The 25,923-nt window shown below is 39.1% G+C and overlaps 1 protein-coding gene across 3 annotated transcripts in view; it reads left to right on the top strand.

The window, feature by feature from the left end:
* PCCA (propionyl-CoA carboxylase subunit alpha) overlaps positions 1-25,923 on the top strand; it is a 219,784-nt gene that overhangs the window by 113,913 nt on the left and 79,948 nt on the right. For all 3 annotated transcript variants that reach the window (XM_033147813.1, XM_033147812.1, XM_033147814.1), the window contains exons 18-19: positions 2,497-2,599; positions 21,168-21,270. In XM_033147813.1, coding sequence (XP_033003704.1) covers positions 2,497-2,599; positions 21,168-21,270 — 206 coding nt within the window. The remainder of the gene's footprint in view (positions 1-2,496; positions 2,600-21,167; positions 21,271-25,923) is intronic.

Below are 25,923 nucleotides of genomic sequence, written 5' to 3'. Positions count from 1 at the left end.
AAAGGGTGTATAAACTTTAAAGAGAGTTCCTCTTTTAAAACTGGTACTGAATATAAGCTAGGTGCTGTTGAGTACATTGTATTAATTTAAGATAAAGGTTCTACCTGTATATGTACATTTTATCACTGTGATTGTCTTCAGGCACAAATATACATATAACTATGGAGACAGTACTGTGTAAACTGGTGGTGAAAGAATGTTGTGATTTCTGTGATTACTACAGTAATATTTAGTGCCATTAGACTTGTGGAAATCACTATAAAAGTATGTGTACTACTACTCCTCATGGTATTTTCTGCATGTGATTCAGTATAAAGTGAGGTCAACTAGAGAAAGGCCACCTGGTAATGGATCCATGAAATTGGAGTGGAGATCATTCAGATATTAACAATACTGCGCAATGAAATAGGAAAATAGGGTGGGCAGAGGTGGGGGGGGGGGTAGCAGGGTACTGCATCCTCCCAGTTCTGGGTGTGTGAAATCCTGTACCCATTTGTATAAATGGAGCTGTCAGTTTCAGGAATACATTTCTACTGTGCCTTGTTTCTCACTGAGATCAACCATTCCTTTTATGTTCAAAAATATGGTGTCTGATTATGATGCTTTTACTAATAGGCTTGTATAACGCAAAGTACCCATGTGTTAGGAAAAAACCACAAGATTTTTTAAAATTCAAGGATCAATAAAATAAACATTTTTTTACATCTTCTTTTAATTCTATGAAATATCTTGACAGCTTTCCTATTAACCTCAGCTGGCAACTTTTAATTAAATTTTTACTTGGAGTGGAGTACTTGACACATGTTCAGGCTAATTTTCAAGTGTATATGTTCCTCATGTGTCAGCTTTCATCAACACAAAGCAGCTTTTTAAAAAAAGGCATTATTTATTTTGCTTTGCATGCTGTGGTGACGGATTTTCGAAAGGCTTCTATATAATAAAGTATTGCAAATCCAGTAACTTGTAAGATTCCAAACTTTAAATAGGTGAAGGTTAGAAAAAGTTTCTACTTTACTTCTCTCCATTCAAACAAAATACTATTGCTACCTTTTGGTTTGATAGAGGATCCAAAAAGATAATAGTATATTATGAAACAAGTGTTCTCTTAGCTGTTAATGACCCCCCCCCCCAAGTTTACACAGAGGATATTTCATGCAGGGTCTTCTATGTACACACCTGTATCTTCATAACCCAGGACATTTTGCAGTGAGCAGGTGCCATAGCTCTAAAGGAGAGGCTAGTCTGCGCACCCAGGTGGGCATTTTTCTCAGGCAGGGATGGTCAGGTGGCAGAATCATGCTCACCAGATTCCTTTCCTCCCTCCTATAGTCCTCTTTCACGTATCTTCTAGGCAGGAGAAGAGGCCAAGATCTCAGAGGCAGCAAACAGATTTTTCTTACCAGTGGGTTTCACACTTTTCTCTCCATGGACCACTTGAAAACAGCTGGGAGTCTTGATGGGCCACTTTATGAATTTTCTGCCTGTTGTAGGAATTGTAATGGGTTATGCTAGATTTTGTAGGGATTTTAATTGCATTTTAATTGCTTCTTTTATTTCTTGCACTACGCTTTAGTATGTTACAGCACACCCAGAGTAAGTTTGCTCAAGGGCTGATGCCATGGGTAACCATGGCAAAAGCAACACAAGAGCAATTTGGATGCTGCTTACGACCTGGCTCATACTTCTCTCTGAATAACACCCAGAAGCTTCGTAACAGCACAGATGCCTCTTTACATTTCCCAGCCTCTCTATCCCACAATCCTGTGATTAGGCCCTGAGACATTGTGCCTTCCTACTAGGAACTGTCCTTGCTTTATCAAGTAAAGAACTGAAACCTATGCTGCTTCAAGAGGTTTAGATACCCACCCAAATTTATTATCAGCTGCGGAATGAGTCGCAGTATGCTTTGCAGCGCAGTAGTTGCAATCCAGTTCTTCCATTGTAGGAATGTGCTTGACATTTATTGTCGGTATTGGTTCATTAGTAAAGTACTGAAATTTGGTGCTGAAGATGCTTTGTTGCAGAGTCCTTCTGAATTTGGATCAAATGTAGATGGTGTTTCTGCTGGGAATGTCCACTGGGCTAATGGGGAAAAGAGACCCATATATCTAAAAGACTGCCTACTCCTAATCAAACCTGCTTGACAGATGAAGACCTAATTAGAGGCACATTTTTAGTTTTCCTGCCTTTTGAGGTGAGGTGGGTAATCACCGTGGACACAGACTTCTTAGTGGTGGCACCCAACATTTGGAATTCTCTCCTCGGGGAAGAATGCCAAGTGTCAGGCAAATATCTCTTTATTTTCTTAGGCTTCTAAAACATTTAAATCTGATTGCTACTGGTTTTTACACCTTTTTTTCTTTGCTGTAATTTATGTTTTATCCCTTTTTTGAGCTGCCCTGAGAATTGTTGCTGAACTGAAGGGCAGGGTATGAAATCTTGTAAAAATGCTTCTGATGCATATTACAGTTTTGAAAATTGATTTTGAAATCTTAGGACACACGTTGAAGGACTCTGAAAAAAGGGAGCTACTGGTAACAGCGGCGTCTTTGTATGTGTTTGAACGACTTAGATCACAGAGATTTCTGGGAACTCCAAGGTAAGTTTGTTTCTAGAAAGTCATGTATACTGACTCACTTTATTAATGGTTCAGGTAGGTAGCTGTGTTGGTCTAACGCAGTCGAAATAAATTTAAAAATTCTAAAAAATTGTCCAGTAGCACCTTAGAGACCAACCAAGTTTGTTCTGGGTATAAGCTTTTGTGTGCATGCACACTTCTTCAGATTTACATTTATTAATGGTGCTTTTGCAGAGGAACTGATCAGAATTTGCAAGATTTCATGATTCCCGTCCCCCCTTGAATTCTACTGATGCAATAAGACTTTTTTCTTTTCTTTTTTAAATAAAAAGTGTACCTAACCCTGTACCACCAGTTACCAAATTATTTTAAATAGGCAACCATTTCCTGCTTGAAATGATTTTGGCGTTAAAGGTAGCATAGATGTAGACCAGGATACAGAAGATCATGCAACTAGTTCCACTTGTCCAACAAGCTTGTGCTTCCCAGAAAGCAGTCATCTCTGGCAATCTGCCGCTGAAACCCAAAATTTCAGGGACAGTTTGTGATGATGTCATGTGAGCCTGCTTTTCAAAGAAAAATGTTTTGAGATTTTACTAGATGTGTGCAAAACCTTGAACGTGTGTAAATTAACGGTTTCAACCCTAATCATAGTGACAGGGTGAGTTGTGCTCATGAAAAGATCCCTTTGGTTAGTGGGAAATGAAAAATTCACCTGAAAATTCCCTTTATTCAATGGAAAGAAAGCCATGCCATAGGCCATACTGACACATAATGCTAAGCCATAGTTTATGGAGAAGTCTTAATGAATGTGAGTAAAGTGTTGGGCTCACATGCCTCCCCTCCTGTCTCCTTGGCTAGCATGGCAGAGCTTAGTTTCGTTTTTGTAGAAACCTGGCCTGGTTTTACATTCCAACCAAAGACCCTGGTTTAAAACCAAATCTGATTCCATTAACCATCATCATGAAGCTGGCTTGTTAAACAAAGCAGTTTTTTTATTATAAAAAAACAGCATCCCTAATTCAAACACAGCACTTATGATTTAACAGAATAGCCTATAAAGGGGGAACCCCCCCCCATTCCAAACTGCAAACATTGCTATATAATAAATACACAATATTTTGTAATGCAAACTCTCTAGGCATATAGGAAAATATAGCTTCCCTTATTATCTTATTCCAGTTATTATTTCCTGTGGGAAGAAAGCATGACCTCTCTAACTATAGAGCATTAGCCACCTCTGTTGGACATCTTGAAAGGGTTTACTAAAGTCGATATTGTGTCAGATACGCTTACCTTCTTCACCTTGCTCTCTTAGTTGCTTTGCAACTTTTGTCTTGAGTCAAGTGCGATAAGTATTGGAGAACTGGCAGTCCTTGTTTGTGTTCCAGGCCAAATATCAAGCTTTTCCGATATAGTGAATTTTGAACGATTTGTTTACTTTTTGTTGAGCAAGCTATGCTCTCAGTTTGCTTTGTTGATAATAGCTATAACATTTCCTAATGAAAGCAGACTAGCAGACAAAACCTTAGGATTGCCAGGCCTATCATTTGGACTCATCTGTCAGGAAGAAAATCCACTTACATTCAAGTTGTTTGTGTTACGTGCACAACAGAAAAAAAAAAATCCGGTGATGGAGATCTCTGACCCCCTTTTTGTGATTATATTCCATTGTCTGCCTCCTCTTATGTCAGAAAATCTTGTTGATAATGAACCTAAACCTATCTCTCTGCAATTTAAACCCATTTACCTTTCGGTCTGTCCTCAGTGATTATGACGGCTAATAACGTTTTCCTGGTTTTTTTTACTGAAAGGGTTCTTAATAAATACTGACTGCAGTAAAAAATAAATTGCAGATAAATGGCTGCAACTTTTTGCAGAAAAAGAAAAGAAAAACCTGCTAAGGTATACTTCATCAATCCTTAACATGTGCTTGTACCATGTTACATATCTGATTCTGCATTGGAGAAGGTGTCTGTTTGTCTAACCCAGGCACCCCCAAACTCGGCCCTCCAGATGTTTTGGGACTACAATTCCCATCATCCCTGACCACTGGTCCTGTTAGCTAGGGATCATGGGAGTTGTAGTCCAAAAACATCTGGAGGGGCGAGTTTGGGGATGCCTGGTCTAACCAATGGAGGACTAAAGGACATAGTTAGCATTAGTTGCTGTAAGTCTGCTTTGCACAGAAATCTCTAAACGTCAGAGGTGTTGTGCTTCAGTATACCAGTTGCTGGAAATTGCACTCAGGTCCTGCTAGTGGGCTTCCCCTAAGCATCTAGTTAGCCATTGTGAGAACAGGATGCAGGACTTGATGGAACACTTTCTGATGCAGCAGAATCTTCTTCTCTCCTTATTAATGATTTGTAATGTGTATTGCTTTTATAACCATTTTTGTGTATGTAAACCTTGGGGAACTGTAACAATAACCCAATTGCAGAATTTGTCTTGGCCAGTGAAGCTGATTTATCAACAAAAACAATACACAATTGATTTTCTCAGAAAAATAAGTGGAGTTAAAAAACAACAACAGCAGGCTTTATAACTGCTGCTGACTTTTGCTCCACCTGATTGTTATTGGCTTGTGGGGCATTGTGCACTGTGATTTGGGTGACTCATTGGAATGGGTGGTAGCCATAGGGGCGATAGTCTCTTTCTTGTCTTTTGCTACTTCTCTGCTACCTCACATTCTTTTACTACCTCCACCCCTTGGCCCAACCGTACAGTAACATCAGTGGTGGAGCTGGGAAGGGTCAGTGGAGGACCATGCTGGATGTGCAGTTGGTTGGGGTGAGGGCAGTGTGTAAAGGTGGCTCTGGCCTCGACTACAGTTCTTTCGTATTTTGTGGGGGGAATCTGGTTGCATGCTTTTTTAAAAAAGCTGTTTACCGTCATTAGGGTGTCAATTGCAATTATGGCGAGAGACGTGTGTATTTTTGCTTCCTATTAATTCAGTTTGGAACTTTTTTAAAAATATATATTTTTATTTGATCAGTTTTAAAGGTAGCTTTTCAAGCATTCTTTTTCTTAGGAAAAATTGCAGCAGATTTCTCTTTTCTAAGTAATTATCTAAATGCTTGATATCACATGGGTCAATATGATAATAGGCTTCTTGGATAACAGGGGCACAGATTTCTTACAGGAAGTACCGGTAGCTGTGAATATATTGCACTGTTTTGAACCATTATACGTGGCATTTACCTTATTTATTCAGTAGGTTGGTTTACTATCAAGTGGGTGCCACCCATTGCTTCAAGTCATTTTTACATTAGGCGATAAAACAACAATTCTGCGGTTATCATGATGTCAGAATATGATCGTTTCCAGTGGACATAGTTTGGCTTGAGAAAATCTAGCTTGTTCGGCGTAGCCAAGATCTCTCAAACTAAAAGTGATGTTCAACTAATGGTAGTCTTTATTTTCATTAGTAGTTTGGATGGGGGAATAGGAGAACAAGTGCTCCAGGTGTGGTCCTCTCTTGGGTCTACTAATGTAATGTTTACACTTCTAAAGCCGATTGCCTACAGCACTTCCTATGTGTTGCTTGTGTTGGCTGCAAAGCTTATTTTCCTAATTTCTCTATTGGTTTTGGCCTCCCATCATTCATAGCTTGGAAAAATCCACGATTTGCTGCATGCCTGTATTACCCAATGTAGCATGCTTGAGGAAAAATTGGCTCTGTGTTTAAAACAAGGACATTTTAAACCTTTGTCCTTTTAAAGACAAAGGAACTTGCCATTGAGAGTTCTTGTCTGCGTTGTCTGCTCCCATACCCCTCTGGCATGCTTTTGTAATGTTGCAAAAAAATTGGCATTGTAAAATGGACCTAATAGATGCCTCTCTTAAAGTATCTTCAGAATTTATTTTTTAAAGATTGTAAATTGCATTCAGCACTTCAAACAGAGATCACTGAAATGAAAAATATTAAATGTAAATACATAATGTATTTGAAATAACCACAGTTACATTGTTATCCCCATGAGCATTTGTATTTCTGCGCCCATAACACTTTCACAATAGTTTATCTGAATATTTTTAGATTAATCATTACCATTATGTGAACAGTTGTGCTACGGTTTCAAATTAGCTTTAAGTGAATGGTGATTATAATATATATTTATTGGGGCAAAGAGAATGGGAAGGAACACAATTTTTTGGAATGTAATTTTAATAGAATAAAAACAGGCTAACAGAACAAATGATGCAAAATTCAGGAAGTGTCATTTAATAATAATATATTAGGATTTATGTACAAAGACTTCACACTATCACACTAATTCTTTCATAACATTCCAGTGTGGTTGGGTGAGTGTGATGGAGACATAAGAGTATAGCCTATTTCGTTTATTGAAATATCATGTAAGCCTGTGCTTAGTCTCTATCTCTATTGGCCAACCTCCCTGCATCTCTAAGCAGCGGCAGAGCAAGCCGATGGGACACCTGGGGCGGTGTGCGTGCCCTGCACCCAGGGGTGGGGCCAGCCGGGGCAGGACGCACTGCGGGACAGCCGAGGGGTCTGCCTACCTCCTCCCTCTCAGCTGCCCTACAGCTGAGGGGGAGGCGGTGGGCGGACCGTTTGGGGCAGCACGGAGCATGTGGGCACTCAAGCCACTGCGTCACTCCCAGGAGAAACACGTGGCTTGGGCACACTGCAGGTCCCATGGTGAGTGCCACCCGGCATTTTGTCACCCCCCTCAGTGGTGACACCTGGGGTGGTCCACACCCACCACACCCCCTTTCCTCTGCCCCTGTCTCTAAGGATATGGTTGCAAGCAGCTATCATTTCTGTTCTGCTCCTTCCACCCAAGACACCAAATGTGCATTGGCCAGTACATACCTAGAGTTGTCCTGACCTTAATCCATTGAACTGTTCCTAAGCAAGGATATGTCATTTTATTTCTCAACCAGATCAAATATTAGAAGCTAGAAGGGGGTAAGGACTGCCCAAAGGAACCAGATATTTCTCAGGAAGGTCAAAAGTGTGACTCACCTATGATATCCTATTTGGTTTATTCATGAACTGAGATGTTAATCAGGGATTTCCCACTTACACTTTTACACTACTTTAGTTAATAAGCTTTTGTTGCATTTGGTAATTAGTACAGTGGTACCTCGGGTTACAGACACTTCAGGTTACAGATGTCACTAAACCAGAAATAGTACCTCGGGTTAAGAACTTTGCTTCAGGATGAGAACAGAAATCATGTGGCGGCGCAGTGGCAGTGGGAGGCCCCATTAGCTAAAGTGGTACCTCAGGTTAAGAACAGTTTCAGGTTAAGAACAGACCTCCAGAACAAATTAAGTTCTTAACCCGAGGTACCATTGTATATTCAAAGCAGAGGTCTGTAAATTTTGATTCAAGTTAGAGAAAATGCACAGGACACTAGACTCTCAAGCTGTACCTGGTAGTTCCCCTTCTTTGCATGTTACAAATGTATGGTTTAATCCAGGGGTGGGCAACCAATGACTATTATGATGTTGGATTTCTGCTTCTATCATTTGGAGCCAGCATGAGAAATAGTCAGGGAAGACAGGAGTTGCAGTCTAACAACATCTGAAGGAACACAATTTAATTTAAGGGGTCCTAAAGTTTGGGCGTTTCCGTGTGCTGCTCTGGTTTTCCAGAAGTGGCTTTGTCATGATGGCCACATGACCCGGAAGCTGTACGCCGGCTTCCTTGGCCAGTAACACAAGATGAGTGCCGCAACCCCAGAGTCGGACACGACTGGACCTAATGGTCAGGGGTCCCTTTACCTTTTAAGGTTTGGGCCTGGTACCTCTACAACCCTTGTCTCTGTGGCCCAAGATTTATCTTTCATGAATTTTTTGCCACTGTTAAACTGAAAATTCTATAAACACGTTGCCCTGATTGTTTAATGCAATGGCTGTCTTGCATGCAACAGTTTTCTATGGTGCTATCACTAAGTGTGATGTTTACATTATAGTTCTCTTGGGATGAGAGAAAGGTGAGTATTGAGCTCTAGCCTTTGCCACGAGTACGGCTAAATGTTCCATTCTTTATTAGTTCCACTGACGGTTTACATCTTATCACTGTATAAAACCATACAATAATATTTTAATTAACTAAAACATCAACCAAACTACAGCAAAAAAATATAATAATGAGAATACAGCAGACCGCCAATAGCTGTTCACATGTTCAGTGGTTGAGCATTTTTTACTGCAGAGCCTCTTGAACCTTGAAACACATCAGAGATAAGCACCAGATATCTCATCACATGCTGTCACTTAAGCAGGCCATTTTGTGCTTATTTAAAAGGAGTTGGGAGAAATAGTTGGCTGCTCATAATCTCTAGGTGTGCATACTGTTTTCAGATCTCTAATATATTTGCTTCATTTGGCCAGGATACTTTCCTTGCCCGAGGACTGAAGCATGGGTAAAGGATTTAAAAATAAATAAAAATAGTTTGGTCTCGACAGTTGACCCCATGTGATGTTATACTGTAAAGTGTTTTTGAAGCTTTCAATTTATTTATATTTTAACTTTCAAAAGTGTGGCATATGGTTTGAAAGAAAGGGAAGTCTTAAGAGTCCTTTGGCTCATGGAACTAGTTCTGTGGCATTTTGGATCCTGGTTGCTAAGGAAGTGAGTTTTGTATACGAGTTTTCATATGCATATTTGTAGGTGGGGGGTTGCAATTCTGAAGATGAATCTTTCCTTTGATTCTGCTGCAGGAGCTGGATGGGACATTATTGTTAGAGTACTCCTCTGCTCCCTGCAATGATTCCTAAAGCTCTTGCACACTTCATCAGTATTATTGTAGTTCTTTGGCTGCAGGATATTTGGCAGCTGTTGCACCCCACTGGCAAATCCTATTCATACTTCTTTTCTATTCACCATTGCCATTGGAGAATTGATTTCTCCCTCCTCTGCTCTAACCTTTCCCAATTCATTTTGGATTGTTCAATGTGAAACATTTTAATTTCATATCATACAGCCATTCAGCTTGCAGTCTTTTTCCTTTCCTTTTTTTTAAAACTTGTCACTAGGGTAACAGCATAGCATGCTTCCTAAGCAATCAAGTTTTTATTTCACATGCTTAATGTTGCATTAAGTGTTTGCATTTTTGTTTAACCCCCTTAAATACTTTAAACGGTGGGTTTGTTTTGCAAACTAATGTAATTTCAGTACCATGACTTTTCAAAAATGTTACCTTTTAAAATGTCAGAAGGTCAAGAGATTCATCAGCAAAATCAGAAATTGTCAACATGAATAATATTCTTCCTGGAAAATAAGCAATAACTTCTAGATAGTGTATTTTACACTTTGTGTTTAAAATTAACAGTGGAATCCTATACATGTCTGCTCATACGTAAGCACCACTAGTGGACTTACTCACAAGTAAATGTGCATAGAAATGTAGCCTAAATTCGTTTAGATGAGCCACATAGCCATCAGTGCAGACTAATGTTGAGTATGTAGTTTGGAAATCTAAAACAAAAAATATCATACACCAGCTCATTAGTGGATACCTTATATGTAAAAATGTCATTCAGTTCACATTTATTATATTTGTAAAAATAAGTTTTATATTTCAGAGATGTTCAACTTCTTCTGTCCACTTTACCACAATCACTCCTAGTTTCCCTTAAAAATACATTTTTCAAAATGGTCTTTTTGTGTAAAAATGCTAAAGTTACTGCTTTAGATCTTGCAGGCAAGACTATAATATTCCTTTTTTGCTAATCTGGGTAAAACAATGTTGCTACAATGCAAGAAAACTATAGTGTCATTTACAAAGTTTGAACTTGTAACATTGTTAAACTAATTATTTTGAAAAAACCTTCTGCCTTGAAAAATAATATATCTGATACTGCAGTGCTAGTTTGATTTAATTATGTGCTCTTTTTCTATATTAATTTAATAGAACAATTGTCTTTCAGTGATCCAGTTGCTTTATTGATACAGCCGAATGCATTTACTGGCTTTGTTTAAATAATTTTCTACACACTATTCTGTCAATAATAGGCTTTAAAAGCCGTTTCTTCTGTTAATTTCCAAGCTCTCTTTCATTTGCTCCTTGTTTAAGTTAGAGTGAAAGCTACTTTAGGCAATTCTCTGCCAAATGTGGTTTGGCAAGGGTTTATGACTGAATTTGGCCCAAAAGAGTCAAACATATGGTAACAGCTAATTTACTGGTATTCCTATCCTCCTGAGAATTCCTCCCGAGAGCATACTACATTTTTATCTAACCTGTTCTAACTGAACAAGCTATTGGTCTGAAAGGTGATATGCCAGCATAGAAGGAGACCTTTAGGTAAAACTTACTGTATGTTCAGGACAGTTGTCCATTTTAATCAAAGAAGCACATGACTAAATTCATGCACACCCCTTAAAAAAAACAAACCAAGGCAGGTCATCCTCATCCCAGTGTTATTACCTATCGCCTGGAGACTTTGCAAACTTAATTTCAGCTTTAAGCGTAAAACTAAATACAGAGCTAAGCAAGCACCCCTCTTTATGTGTGTTTGTCTGTAAATGCTTACACACAGAGAGATACTGGTACTTTCTGCCAAGGATGATCTCAAGTCAGCTGTTGTTCTGCCAGTTATTTTCTGCAGGAGACTGTGGTCACATACACTGCTTTTCACGCGGAAACTGTCTCCTGCAGCAGTTCAGCTCAGTTACAGTTTTGCACGTGGCAGGTACTTTACGCATATGAAAGTAAGACCCAAGCTTACGAACGAAAAGAAAGACAAGTCACATAAGGGAAAGGGGTGTAGAGGGGGGAGATAAATTTGAGAATGCCAGAATGGAGTGCTGAGTTTTTAACAAGAACTTGCATCCAGTTGGGGATGTGCTGATCTTGTTGGTGTTCCTTGGTTTTCCTTGTTGAGAATGCATCTCAAAATCATTTCAGAAGCCCGCTTTCTAGAACTGATACTACTGAGCATGGATTTGTTGGTATGGCAAGGCGAACTATGATAAGATGGGGTGTAATTAGTGATCCAGTCCCCCCCTCATTAAGGTACCGGTAATGGTAGGGGTAGCCCTTGTTTCTTTTTGTCATCTTTAGTTGTGTATCAGTCCAAGCTAAGCCTGTGTGTGTGTGAAGGGGATGCAGTCTTGACTTTTTGATCCATAGTCTTTAAAGCCTGATCCAGATGCACTGAAAATGTCCTCTGCACCACAGTGCCTCTGTATTAATGAGTCCCTAGCATCCCACTTTTTCTCCTGCTCGTTGGTTTCTTGTCTATTTTTTTTAAAGTAATGTTTATTTCTGTCAGCCTATATATATATATATATATATATATATATATATATATATTTCTTTCTTTCTTTCTTTCTTGTCCCAGCACAAAGCCAAAATGGACCCTCAGGGTGGTTCACGAAATTAAATAATAACAAAACAATTAAAATCAAATTTAAAGCAGTTTCATAATATTAATAAATCCTTAGCAATTAATTTAAAATACTAACTTGATCCTGGACTACCATTGAAGAAGTCATTCATCAGTGCAAGCCTGGGCTCTTTTGGAGGGACTTAAATGGGTCTAATTACACATGCTGAGTATAGCTAATGTTGTATTGGGGTGTTCTTTTTTTTAAAAAAAACAACAACCAAAAAAACTACTAATTTTCCCCTCTGAGAATATAATCTACTGTGAGAGAAGACAGGGCTCCAGCAGCCTCCCCAATTACTCAGAGTGACTTGATGGGATGTAGATTTGTTACAAACAATTAACCCCAGTGCAAAGCTTTTCTTTATCTGAAAAAAGGATGGATGCCCCTCCTCTTTATTTCACATGAATGTTCACTTATGCAGTTCATTAATATTTGCTCTATTAGAAGATGTTGAAAATTGTCCTTTTGTCTAAAGCAGTAATTTCCAAACTTCTACCTTGGAGTAACGTACACTCCCCATCAACATGCCTGTGGAGGGAACACCCATCATCACTCTTCTATCATCACTCTCCATTAGTTGAGGGCTGGCCCTAGAATACACTCAGCTCCTCCTCCTGACTGCATAATGCAGGGCAACATGCCATCTCGTGAAAAAAGATTGTCCCAGCTGCTGCTCTTCTCCTGAAGGAAATTCAGGTTCCCTCAGAAAGCAGTTTGAGGACAAAGTCTTCCCCTTCCCTCTGTCCAGTCCTGAGCATTTGTGGCCAAGAAAATTCTAGGTAATAGAGGCAGAGCACAGGGAAGTAGATAGAGCTTGAAACAATGCCGGAGACCTTGGAGCGAAATAGCAGGCAATGCTACAGAACTGGAACTTCCTACTTGGGAATTGCATGTGCTTCCTTTATCTCACCTATATGGCTTAGGGCAGTGGTGTCCAAACTTTTTTCAAAGAGGGCCAGATTTGATGACTTGAAGGGCCGTGGGGGCCGCCCAAAGCTGTTGAGATTTTTTTTAGGATTTTACCCCAGGAAATAAACTGCCACAGGGGCCGGATTAAACCGACCAGTGGGCTGGATTAGGCCCCCGAAACGGATTTTGCCTGGTTTAGGGAGTAGGGAACGCCTGATTTAAGCCCTGTGGCACCCTATATCAGTTAAACGTGCTTGAGTGTTACTTATGGGTACTATATATGTTTTAAATATTATAATACAATTGATGTTGAGATTTCGTTATACAAAATGCCTACATTTACAATAGTCCTGATTTAATAATGTATAATTTATATAAAGTTACAATACTAATTTGATTGTATCCAATGATACACCAATGATACACCAGTGGGCTTCTGCTGGTGAAATGGGACTTTTGTTTCCTCTTCTCTGTTCCAAGAAATCATGGTACAGATATCTGTTCCGGAGGGTCCCTCAACCCCCCAAAACTTGATTGTGCGGGAAGCTGGAAGGGACTGGACAGGAAGTTCTGTTGCAATATGGAAAAACCCTTGTGCCCCCAGAGCTTTAGCACTGGGTGCAGCCGGTTGAGTTTAATGATGCAGTTGTATGTAGGCTAAGGATTTGATCCAAAGCCCTTTGAAATTCAGCGTATAATATGAAATATTACAGTATATCTTTAGTATGAACTACTGAAACTTATTCCAGTAGAACAGATAGCAGATATCTGCCTCAAAGCCTTACAGTGCTTACTTTATCCTGGGGGGAAAAAAAGAATATTTTGCTTAACTTTGTACAAATGGGAAAAAAGGAAAATGGTTTCAAACATGCTTATTTTTAAGACTGTATAGGCTTTCACTTATGACCCAAGGCATAGTTTTTTTTACATATTTGTAAATTCAGATAGACTTGGATGAAGCAAGCAGGTTATTTTTCGTATTCCCCATTAATATCAATAATTTCCTGTTCCCCACCCCACCCCATCTTCCTTTTGTCCTTCTATTTCTTTTTAAAATCTAGCTTGAAAGCTTCTTGAAATAAGGACTGTCTTTTCAAAAACTTAATTCCTTTGTGAAGCACACAGGTTGGACCCTGTCTGCCACTTCTGTGAATGGAATAGTTATTTCCGTTTATGTAAGCAACTGAGACCCAGCAGAGACCTCCTTCTGGAGCAGCCCCCAGTGCCACTTCTTATGGCTCTGCACCCCTCCAAAGCAGGTTTCCTGGGAGCTACAGGGAAAAGGAGGAATTGGCAAAAAACCCCATGTTTTTTCCTACTCTTCTGAGCATGCCTGAACATAACCATTTATGTACAGTCGTACCTTGGTTGTCGAACGGCTTGACTCCCAAACGCTGCAAACCTGGAAGTGAGTGTTCCCGTTTGTGAACATTTTTCAGAAGCCAAACATCCAACACGGCTTCCGATTGAGTGCAGGAAGCTCCTGCAGCCAATCAGAAGTCGAATGGACTCTCGGAATGGATTAAGTTCGACAACCAAGGTACCACTGTATTGACTTGGTCATTACATAAATAATGGCATATTTCTCCATAGAGCAATGGCTATAACTGTTTATTAGTGGTTGTAAATTTAGTTGCTGCAAACCATAGTTAGCACCAATTGTTGCATGCAAACCAACCTCAGATGGGCACTGACACAGATTTGGACATTAAAAAAATATATTTTGACCTGAAGTTTGAATGGAACTAAAGGTGCACACTTCTTGTGGTAAATGCAGATTCATTTATGTCACATGAATGTTCGGCGTGAAGGAATTTGCATTTCCTAAAAAAGTGTACACCGTTCCATATTATTAAGTCAATTTCTGGACAGTTGTTATTTGGCCATGTTCTTCCAGTTTTAGTGCCCCTTACTATCCTGAGGAGGGTTTGGCTTTCTTGCATTTAGGTTTAAAGAGAGACAGAAAACAGTGAGAAATCAGCCCCCTGTCCTCTATGAATAGCTATTGGGGTGGGATAGCTACTGTTCCCATTGACTTCTGCATCAGAAATTTAGCTAGTTTTATATAAAAGCATCTTTAAAAACTCATTCTGCAAATACCGGTACTGTTGAGTAGTGGCTTTGTAAAGGTAATCTGAGGTAGCAAACCTTGGATGGTGTGCCCCATGGTTTATTCAATTAAATACGTTGCAATCTAATTTTCTTTTTTAATGTACGATATACTTAGTGTATTTTCTGTAAGAGTGAGGAGCATATTGGGTGTGCCTGCATGTGTTTATATATGATAAATAAGTGAGTAGAATATTTTCCATATTTTAGTTCTCAAAAATATGAAAGCCCTGCTTTTATCTTTTTTGTGTGCTGTTGAGAATCTTTATGCTGGAAAATGTTGAAAGCACTGGAGTAGTAAAAGCTACGATTTTTGTTTTGTTTGGCAGTCGGCTTCTGTTTAAAATTCCTTTAATCTATCTATTGCATGCTTTTATATTCCTCTTGATAACCGAAGGCACGATGAAGGATCCTTCTTTATATGAACTCATTCAACAAACAATGCTGAAAAATGCTTTGTCTTTTTATGCCATAAAATGGACTGTTGTGTGAACTGTTAAATTTCTATTTGCCTTTCTTGATTTCTTCCCCCTCCCCACCCCACCCCTCCTTCCTTTTGGAAGAAAACCACAATTTCTATGCTAGATCTAAAGTTTCATTAAAATTGCTTATGCCCTGTCCCAGGCATTTTAAGTGGGCCATCTGTCTAAACATCTCTCTATTTTTTTCTGATCATTTCCTCGACTTATTCATGAGCCATGGGAGGGCTTCTTTGTAGTCTCCATGTAGCTGGTTCAGCCTACCCCCACTGAATACATCTATGTGCTTGCATAACATATCTTTTCACAGTGCTGGAAATTCTCTGAACTTGGTTCAGATGAATGGCCCACTTTCTGAAGGGTTTTTCTTCCCCCCACTTCTGCCGTAAAGATTTGTATGCAGGAATTGACCTCAGTGCCTAAAGAATACAGCACATTATTCTTGATCGTTTATAGGCCTCCCGCTGAGAAAGTTATGATGAAGGATTTCTTAATTATTCTTTGACCATTAATATTGTTTTAAGTCAATATATCACTTTTATTTAGCTGCTGAAATACATAATTGTGCAACAGGAAAAAACAGCCGCATGTATTTGTGGTGTGTCATGTAACATAGTTTTGCAATGTTGGGGTTGCTTAGATTCTTATCTGAGAGTCTGAAGACAAATTACACTTTAATGTAGGTTCCCCTACCTTAAGCTCCATACACCTGATAGTTTGATATTAAATAAATTATACTTTTATTTTCATAACCCCTTGTGACATTAATTCATATCCCATTACATCATCTGCAGCAGTTGCAAATAGAGGTTTGTGTGGGGAGCACCCCTTTGTAGCAAACTGGATATTGAGCTCCTACATGCTGATTGGCCGCTGACAATCTAAGTCTGAGTAGAGCAGCTATTTATTCTAGATTATATGAATAAAACTTTACATTGCTGCTTTTGGTTTTTATATAGTTTAGTTTAACTATGGGTGATGTCTATCTCTTTTTTAGGCATCCTGTTTTTCTGATGTTCTGCAGATTCTCTAGCTGAGATTCCATTGCAGCAAGGAAAATACAAGCTATGAATGCTGATGCTTCATACAGAAATAACCAAAGCATTTGGCAGGGAGGCAAGAATGGAAGTAGCAGCATATTGTAGTTCTTTGTGCATATAAGTTCTAAGCTATGCCTATTCCAGCTAATATTTTGCATGGTTTCCCCCCGCCTTTGATAAATCCCAGTGATGTCTTGCTCAGTTTGCACATAAAACTGTGTCTACACCTGACTTTTGCTCCACTTCTGGATTTTAAGTGATGAACTTAGTGTCCCAGAAAATGGGCGTTATCTCACTGTCAGGATGACCTTTTCTTCTAATAGCAGTAGTATTGGAAAATGTTTTATAACTCCTTTGATCATAGCCAACACCTTTCTCCCATTTTCCATTTCATGCTATAACTGCAGCTGTCCCTTTTTGTCTCACAAGGTGAATGAGTGCATCATCAGACCAACTTTTCCACTTTAAGCCCAGATTCTGTCAAACTATTTGTCCTAAAATTGAAGACTCTCAATTCTTCCTCCCACTACTATTAGAATATTCTGACTTTTACTGTCACCTGTTACACAGGGCACTGGGTTCTGGTTTCAAACCCTGTAAGTAGTTGACAGGTTTTTTTTTTTACGTTGTGTGTGATATTTGTAATTTTAATTGTAGTTACTCTGCATATTTTCTTTCTTTAGCAGTGTTGTGCTAGCTATAAAATTTTTAGGGGGTTCTGTTAGTGATAGGCATAAATGGTAAGCAAGGGAGAAGACCGGCCTGTATCTACCCAAAATTCTTTCAGAAATCATTTGTGAAAGTTGTGTTGACAAAGAAAATAAATCAGTAAGCAGAAAATTAGTGATAATTTTAAATGAGACCATATGTATATGGCATCTCCAAACTAAACCAACTCCAGAAGCTATCAAGGAAACATGGATTCTGATGCTACCATGGTAGCTCTATCTAGGTGAGCAAGAGTTGCAAATGCTTTGAATGGGCAACTGACTCATTTGTTTGGCATGTCCATGTTGTTGCTCTATTGTCTGATTAACAGTTCACAATGATTTGGCAAGTTGTTACATGAATCATTCAACATCTGTCATGTGACTTAGTAGCTATGGCTGAGGTTGTGTCTTTTCCCAACAGCAGAAAGGTTGTTCTGCTAATACTGCACATATTGTGGTAAGCGTAGTGAACCAGAACTCTGGTAATAAGAAAATGAAAAATGCAACTGTCATAAACTAATGCTAGAATTGTAAAAATACACAAAGCACTGGAAATACAAGACCCAATACAAAATGTATACCTAGTGAACTGTGCTTCATAAAAAATATGGATGCAGATTAATCTGTTGGTGTCAGCACTAAGTTGCACAAAACACTCTTTGAGCAGATGCTATTTCAGTGTGCTAGTAAACAAGAGTGGAAGTGAAGAAAGTTGCATAAACTTTGGTCTGAATAGACATTCCTTCAAGCTTTTGCTGTTTAAACAAAAGGTGTTTGAGGGTGAAGAGAAGCATTCTTTTGTTGTCTCATAATCTAATAGTGCTAAAGAACCCAGTCTTTGTGAAATAATAATAAATATTTGATAGATGGATTGTATAAGGTCCTTTCCTCCATCTCAGTATTAATAATTTGCATCAGAATTCATGCAACGGAAGAGAACACAGTCAAAAAGTAAATAAATATGTTATTGACTAGGCAACACTGCCATGGCTCTTAAAATGCATTATACCCCCTCTGTTGGTCATATACACACACTTTTTTCACAAGCTTGCTGTGATAAACATTGGGGAATCTTCAAAAGGACACAGGAGTCTTCACAAATGACTCCTTCTCACCCAATATTACCTGCTCTGACAAGTAGTGGCCCTCCAAAGACTCATTCAGGGCATCTTTCTCATTCCTGCCACCTGACCATAAACTGGAGATGGTGTGAATTGAACCTGGAACTGCCTACACGCAGAGCATGAAATGTACCACTGAGCTATAGGCTCTATCTTCACTGCCGTATTCCAAGAGCTAGCCCCAAAAGGTAGATTCTACACCAGGGATCAGCAAACTTTTATCAGCAGGGGGCCAGTTCACAATCCCTCAGACCTTGGGGGGGGGCAGACTATATTTTGAAAAAAAATATGAACGAATTCCTATGCCCCACAAATAACCCAGAGATTCATTTTAAATAAAAGCACACATTCTACTCATGTAAAAACACCAGGCAGGCCCCACAAATAACCCAGAGGTGCATTTTAAATAAAAGGACACATTCTACTCATGTAAAAACACGCTGATTCCTGGACCGTCCGCGAGCCACATTTAGAAGGCGATTGGGCCGCATCCGGCCCCCAGGCCTTAGTTTGGGGACCTCTGTTCTACATGCTTTAATTTTAGAATGGCCTTTTGTACATATGATTTGGTATTTCAGAGGAGATCACAAACTGATCTGGTCCATTCTGGTCTTGGTAAGATATCACTCATAGGGTGCTCAACCTGCCATTTAGCTCATGTGAGATAGTTGTGGGCAGGTTTATTCTGATACCTTTCTTCTTCTTCTTGCTTTTCACCTAAAAATCCTGAGAATAACTTTCTTTTTTCTACAAAAGTAATTAAGAATAGTAGCGTACTCTCGAGGATTATTTGAAGTATATGTCGAGAGCAGGAAACCAATAGGCTTCTGTCATAATCAAATCACTAAGCATATGTTGAGTGATAACAGGGGCATACAATCACAGGGGAAGAACTCAAGGAGAAAAGTGGGCCAATTATGGTAATGAACAGGTAGCCAAATGTAAAGGATGGGAGAGAGCACAGGGTAACAATGTGAAATTATGATTAGCGCAGTAAGCAGCTGGCACAGCCTAACTATTGTTGTCAAATGTCTGGAACATCACGGCAGAATGCAGCTTAAGGACAGTGTGAAAGGACAAACTGCTTAGTCTGTGCATTTCTACAGGGAGTTCTTGAAATGTGTAAAGGTTGCATTGGGAGACCAGCAACTGTCTAAAACTTCCTCCTTGACAGCTTGCGATATTGCTGATTTGTATTGTGGGCTGCACCTCACTTGTTGGCTTCATCTTACTTGGTGTTGTGTGCTCTAAGAATTTATTCAGAGTTCGATTCTGTCCCCTGAAGTCTGCAGTTTCATTTACTCTCAAAGCCATTTACCCTATCGTATATAGTTAGTGGGGCTGGATATGTTACAAACCTGTAACAAAAAAATACACAAGAAACAAAGGCACTTGAAAGTGGTTCCCTACCTCCTTACCTGGTAAAATTGGAATTCCGCTTTATCTTAAAACTAGTGTTTTCATACAGATCCTCAGTCAGTTTAAGATTGTTTTTATCCTTCAAAACATTAAACCCATCTTAATGCTAAAATATGAGCATTGCTGGATCAGGCCAAAATTTAGTCCAACATTCTGTTCTCACAGTGGCCAGCCAAAGATCTATGGGAAGTCCACAAGCAGGAACTAATACTAAATATTTTTTGTAATTACTTAGCGTGTTTATTTATTAGATCCCTTTCCATGGGTATGCTCAACAGCTAACAAGATTAAAACATACCTAAAGTATCTACAGCAGGTCAGTACAAAATCATCATTCATATAATGATTCTTAAACTTTCTTTGAGAGCTTCATTTGTCTTTTTATGCTGTTAGTTAAGTCTTCTAGTGATGGCAGCAGTGATGAATAAAGAAGGGCTGGTTCTTTAAAAATAATGTCCTTCTTTGACTGTTAAAACATCTTCAAGATCTGAGCAGAGATCTGGCTACCTGAAATACTTTTAACTGGTGATCTAGTATTATTGTGGATGCAAAAAGCATGTGCTCTATCACTTACGCCTTTCCTTACAATGTTCTTGCAGCTAAGGTTACATGTGGCTATAAATCAAATTTTCATCATACTTCAGCTACATGACTCCCTCCAAAGTTGTAACCTGAAATGTCATGGTTCTAACATTTGTAATAGGCTGTGACTAAATCATCATCGTCATCATTTTTAATTTGTATACCGTCTTTCTATCTTACAATACTCAAGGCGGTTTACAAGCTGAAGAAACAAAAAATGTACATCTTATAACAATCTAATGCAATACAAAAATGTGATAATAAAACATAACTTTAAAATAGGCAACCTACATCAAAAAAGCAACATTCAACAATCATTAGAATAGTATTAAATAATAATAACATATAAAAGTTAAACAGAAATCCACTCAACACTTACAGTAAATAATTTCTAAACTATAATCAATAAAACAATGGCAAGCCACAGTACATAAAAGAATACAATACAAATTGAGAAGCAGAGACTAGAGGGTGGGGCAAGGCAGGTGGAAGGAGGCCTTGCCTGATGAAGTGTCTACCCTATATTGCCAGAAAGCCATGTGTAGAGTGCAGAGACCTGTCTGCCTCAGGAAAACAACATGTTTGGAAGGCAGCTGCACAAAAATTGCAGGTGGTTTTGTGTCTATGGGATATTTTTACAATATTGTTTTCCTAGCTGTTGTAAGCTGCCTTGTGGGAGAGGCGGAATAAATAAACCAAGGCATCTGAAAAATTTATATGCATATAGTATACGATCCAAGTCATAGTTGTTATTATTTTTTAAATCTTGTGATAAAAACCATGGGGAGAGTCAGTGATGAAACATGGGTTGAGGATGTTTAAAGTACTCTTATTCATCTTCCTGTTGCTTCAGGGTTTCTGTTGTTCCACCTGATGCTAACAACTGGGAGCTATCAATCCAGCTGGGGGAAACAACTCACTCAGTTGTAGCTTCAAGTCAAGGATCTACATTCTTGGTAAGCAATTCTTCTCTTTTCACAAGCAGTCAAGATTTTATTGTTATGTGGTATTGACTTTCGCCCCAAAACTAGAAGCTGAAATCCTTATTTATTTGCACATACTTCATAATGATGATAAGATGATTCTTAGCAATATGATGGTAATAAAAACAGGAAATCACTATTAGAACTGACTAAAAATTATTGTTGAATTATTGCCACATAATAAAAGCAGTCCATACAACAAGTTATTCTGTTTCAAACACTGGAATCCTTGCTGTTTGGTGAAGACCAGTGGCTAAAGGCACATACCTGATGTAAGGCCTGATGTTAGATTTGGTAACACTGCAGTAGCATTTTTAAAGATTTTAAAACTGAAGTCATGAAAGCAAGGTAAGTATGCACTCCAAGAAAGATGCACAAATGGTCAGTCTCTGAGCTGAGTGCTAATGCTACATATTTTTCAACATGCTTAAGACTAGAATATGGCACAATGGAGAAAGTGTGTGTTTGTGTGTTTTTTTGCCTGGAAATGTCTGAGAACTGAAACTTCCTGCTGATGAATTTTCACAGCCCGTTTTGGTGACCTTTCTATTTCTAACTAGCTATTTTATGTAAGGGCAGGTCAGATTTTATGCTGTTCTTTCACACTGTATGTTGTTATAAAAGCCCATTTTAAATGCAACACTAAGCCAAAGTAGCATAAACAAGCAAATTTGTGGGTTCCCAGAGGCAAAATTTTGATCACTTTGCTTTTACCCAAGTCTTCTTGCTACCACATTGCTGTAAGCTAAGCCATTGTTTGGCTCATCATTACATCCGAACCTGGACTCATAGCTTATCTGCCCCAGAAAAACCATGAGCAGCAAGACATAGAACAAACCTTGGCTATCAGTTTTGTGTGGAGAAAGATAAATCATGGGCCCAGTTTGAACATATTGCTGAACCAAACCATGGCTTTGCTCCCTGCAGCATTGAGGTAGGATGGGAGGCTGAGGAAAGTGAATGCGATCTCTCTGGGAAGCTGCACATTTGCACCTTCATTATAAGTCTTGGTTTGGTTTCACATTATGTGTGAACCAGGTCATAGTTTCAGGAGGGCCTTCCTCTGGTCCAAGGTAAAGTAAACGTACCCCTGATCATTAGGCAGGGCCTAATCTTTGCTTTTTTTTTAAGACACTAGACTCTTCATGCCTTCAGATCGGTCCTTCCCAGCATGCAATGGATTAGGTTTAAGCAAGAAGCTTGGGGCAAGGCAAGATGGCTTCTTTCTTCTCTCCTTTTCCTTGTAGTGTGTGCAGCAGTCCCATTTGGTCTTCCCTCCCCTTCTCTTTTCTTCTCTTGACCACGTACAGTATCGTACTGGTTTCAATATACAAAAAAGAAGAAGAGAGAAATTACAAAAGGACTTGGCTGTAAACCCCCTAGCCTTCCTCTTGACATGGAAGGGCACTTAACTTGTAACTGTTCCAGATGGGGAGGTGCTCCACCTTGTTGCTTCTAAGCTGCAAGTGGTTTTTTTGACCCATGCTAATGTTTCTGGAGAAAACCTTGCAGAGAACAATAGAACTCATGATGTCTAGACCCCTTGAAAGAATAACAGTACCATAAAGACCTTAGCAGTGACCATATCTCTCCATAGTGGAATGCTATTGTGGAGCAAAATAATGTTAAATTTATTGTAAAGCTAATAGGTAGAGGCTAGAAGAATCTAGAAGTATAAACAATGGTGAATCTACATACAATAGCCCAGTATCGTAAAACGTTGAATCTATCTAATTCACCGCTCTGTAATTTCCCTGCCACCGAGAGGAGGAATGTTCAGTGAGGAATAAAGGAGTGAAAGATAATTGTGCTATCTTTCCATAGAAGTATCCTTTTCTCTTTCTCAGTATTTATTTGGTTTACTTCTCTCTGCTGTGAATATGTCTGAATTGGGAAACTGGAAAGCATGCTCGTTTTGGTATCATCCTGATATTTAACGTCTTGGTGATAAAGGGTTAGAGATGGCTAGCTCCACAAATCCTGTTTCTAGCCACTTGAATGTCAAGTATTCTTAACTCAGTCTGCTTCGTTTAAACTGGGGCTGTTGTCTTTCTCAAAACTGGCAAACACACCAGATGTGTTCTGGAATGGAATTAAGAATTACAAATTCTCCAATGAGTTCACTTCCATGAAAGATTAGCTTTCTTGAGAAACAAAATAAACTTAAAGTAAACACTTTATTTTTAAAGGTAAACATTAGAAAAGAATTCCACGGGCTTTCTTGTCATGCATATAAACAATTCTCTGTATATTTTAATGAACACTTAAAAGTTGTTAATGATGTCTTGAAATAGTTTTGTAATTAAGCTGAACACCTCTTCCTTACTTGGCACCTGTATTTTCCCTTTTTACATAAGTGTGTTCATGGCTCCAGCAATACTCAGTGCTTTGCAATTTGCTTAGCATAAATATTTATAGTGTTGTGGAATATTTTCTGTTTAATCAACTTCCTGTTCCTTCTCATCTTTCATGCTTACCATTATGTTTTGGAATCTTATGTCCTCTTGTGTTGGGGTGATGACCTTTTTTGACCAGTATACATTCCAGCCATATTCTTGGTCCCCTCCCCCTACTCTCCCGCTGTCCTTTTAAAAATGAATGGAAACCTAACCTCTTTGATGTAGGTCTCCCTGTTCACATTAAGGAGACACATGGATGCAAGAAGCAGATTTCACTGAGCTGTGTGGAAAGCTAAGGCTATAGGTGGAAACAACCCTGTCTGTATGCAAAGCTTTGTATTTTCAGCAGCAGCTATCCTTGAAGAGGGAACAGAATCATTGCCAGTATTGCCTCCTCTTCATTCTTTCCTGCGTACCTGAATGGAGGCACACAAAAAAGTGGAGGAGGAAGAGGCATTTTGTGTAGGAAGCTGCTATATATTATACAACAGATTCCTGCACAGGAATGCTATATTTTGAATACTGCGTACAGTTCTGGTTACCCCATCTCGTGAAAGAATACAGTAGAGCTAGAAAAGATGCAGGAAATGGAAATTAGAACCTTGAAAGGACTGGGGCACAGTGTCTACAGTAAAAGGATAAAGCATTGGGGGATTTTAAGGTTTGGTGGAGGAAAGGTAAATTAGTTGGGCATGACAGAGGTTTCCGAAGTTACGAATGCTTTGGATAAATCAACTAGAGACTTGTTTCCTTCTCTTAGACTTTTAAAGCCCGGGATAGTATGGGATCATTGCCTTAAAGAAGGAGTGGACAACCTGTGGCCCTTGAGTTTTTGCTGATAGGAGTTGTAGTCCAGCAACATCTGGAGAGTGGCAGTGATTGCCCACGCCAAAGAGTCTAGCTTCAGCATACCCAAAAGACTGCCCACTTACGTAAGGAACCCGCCTGGTAGCTGAAATGAAAGCCCATCTCCAGTTGTATTGCCAGCACAGAGCAGGCATGTAGTGAGTCATTTTTCTATGGCTCATTCCCAACTATGTAGCTCCCCAAGGAAGATTAACCCTGACACCTTTGCTGTTATATTTTATGTGTCAAGCAAAATCTTCCCTGTTCATTCAGACCTTGAATAAATTAACCACCCCACTTTATTTTCTTTGGATCCCCACACCTCAAATATATATTTTTAACTGTTTCCTCATGAGGTCTTTTCCTGCACCTTCTGGCTGTAAAATTGTTTACTTTCCCTATAAGAGATCCTGTGTATCTTAATTGCTCAATGTTTCTCAGAGATACGCTAACATATCTTGAAATTTGGATGAGTACACTTTTATATTAATGGCAGATAAAATCACATTCAAAATACATTTCCACAAATTAAATAAATGAAACATGCATTTTCATCATGCATGATGACATCAGCATAGACAAATAATGGCCATTGCACACCTGATACATCAAACATTGCATGTAGAGCTGAAGTTATCCCTAACTCAGTGCGTTTCAGTTGAGGTTTTAGACATTCAGCAACAAATGAGTGATAAATCATGATGGGACAAGACTGCATGAAGAACATGTTTGGGTCAGGTTTTAGAAATATAGAAATCAACCCCCTCCCCCTTCATTTTCAGCCATACCAATGTTTCAGCTAACTTGGGAATTTGGAAAATTGCCAATTATACAAATGAACCCATTTCTTTCTTGCTGGATCCACTCATGCTGGTCTTCTGTTCATAGCTTTGAAACTACATGTGTGTGCAAGTGAGTGAGTATGTGTGGCCACATTGTGTGTGTTTTTTGTGGTACAGAGATCTGCTTTCAAGTTACTGAACAGCAACAGCAACAGCATCAGAGAGAGAGAGAGAGAGAAATCAATATTGTGTGATCTCTATATAGTGGTACCTTGGGTTACATATGCTTCAGGTTACATACTCCGTTAACCCAGAAATAACGCTTCAGGTTAAGAACTTTGCTTCAGGATAAGAAGAGAAATCATGCTCTGGCGGCACAGTGGCAGCGGGAGGTCCCATTAGCTAAAGTGGTGCTTCAGGTTAAGAACAGTTTCAGGTTAAGAACGGACCTCCTGAACGAATTAAGTACGTAACCAGAGGTACCACTGTAATCGGGATCAGCAAGACATACAGGTGATACTCAAAAAATTAGAATATCGTGGAAAAGTTCATTTATTTCAGGAATTCAACTTAAAAGGTGAAACTAACATATGAGATAG

This window comes from Lacerta agilis, chromosome 4 (assembly GCF_009819535.1).
Source record: "Lacerta agilis isolate rLacAgi1 chromosome 4, rLacAgi1.pri, whole genome shotgun sequence".
Classification (NCBI taxonomy): domain Eukaryota; kingdom Metazoa; phylum Chordata; class Lepidosauria; order Squamata; family Lacertidae; genus Lacerta; species Lacerta agilis.
The sequence above is the reverse complement of the archived record's forward strand: the minus strand, read 5'-3'. Positions and strand labels throughout refer to the sequence as shown.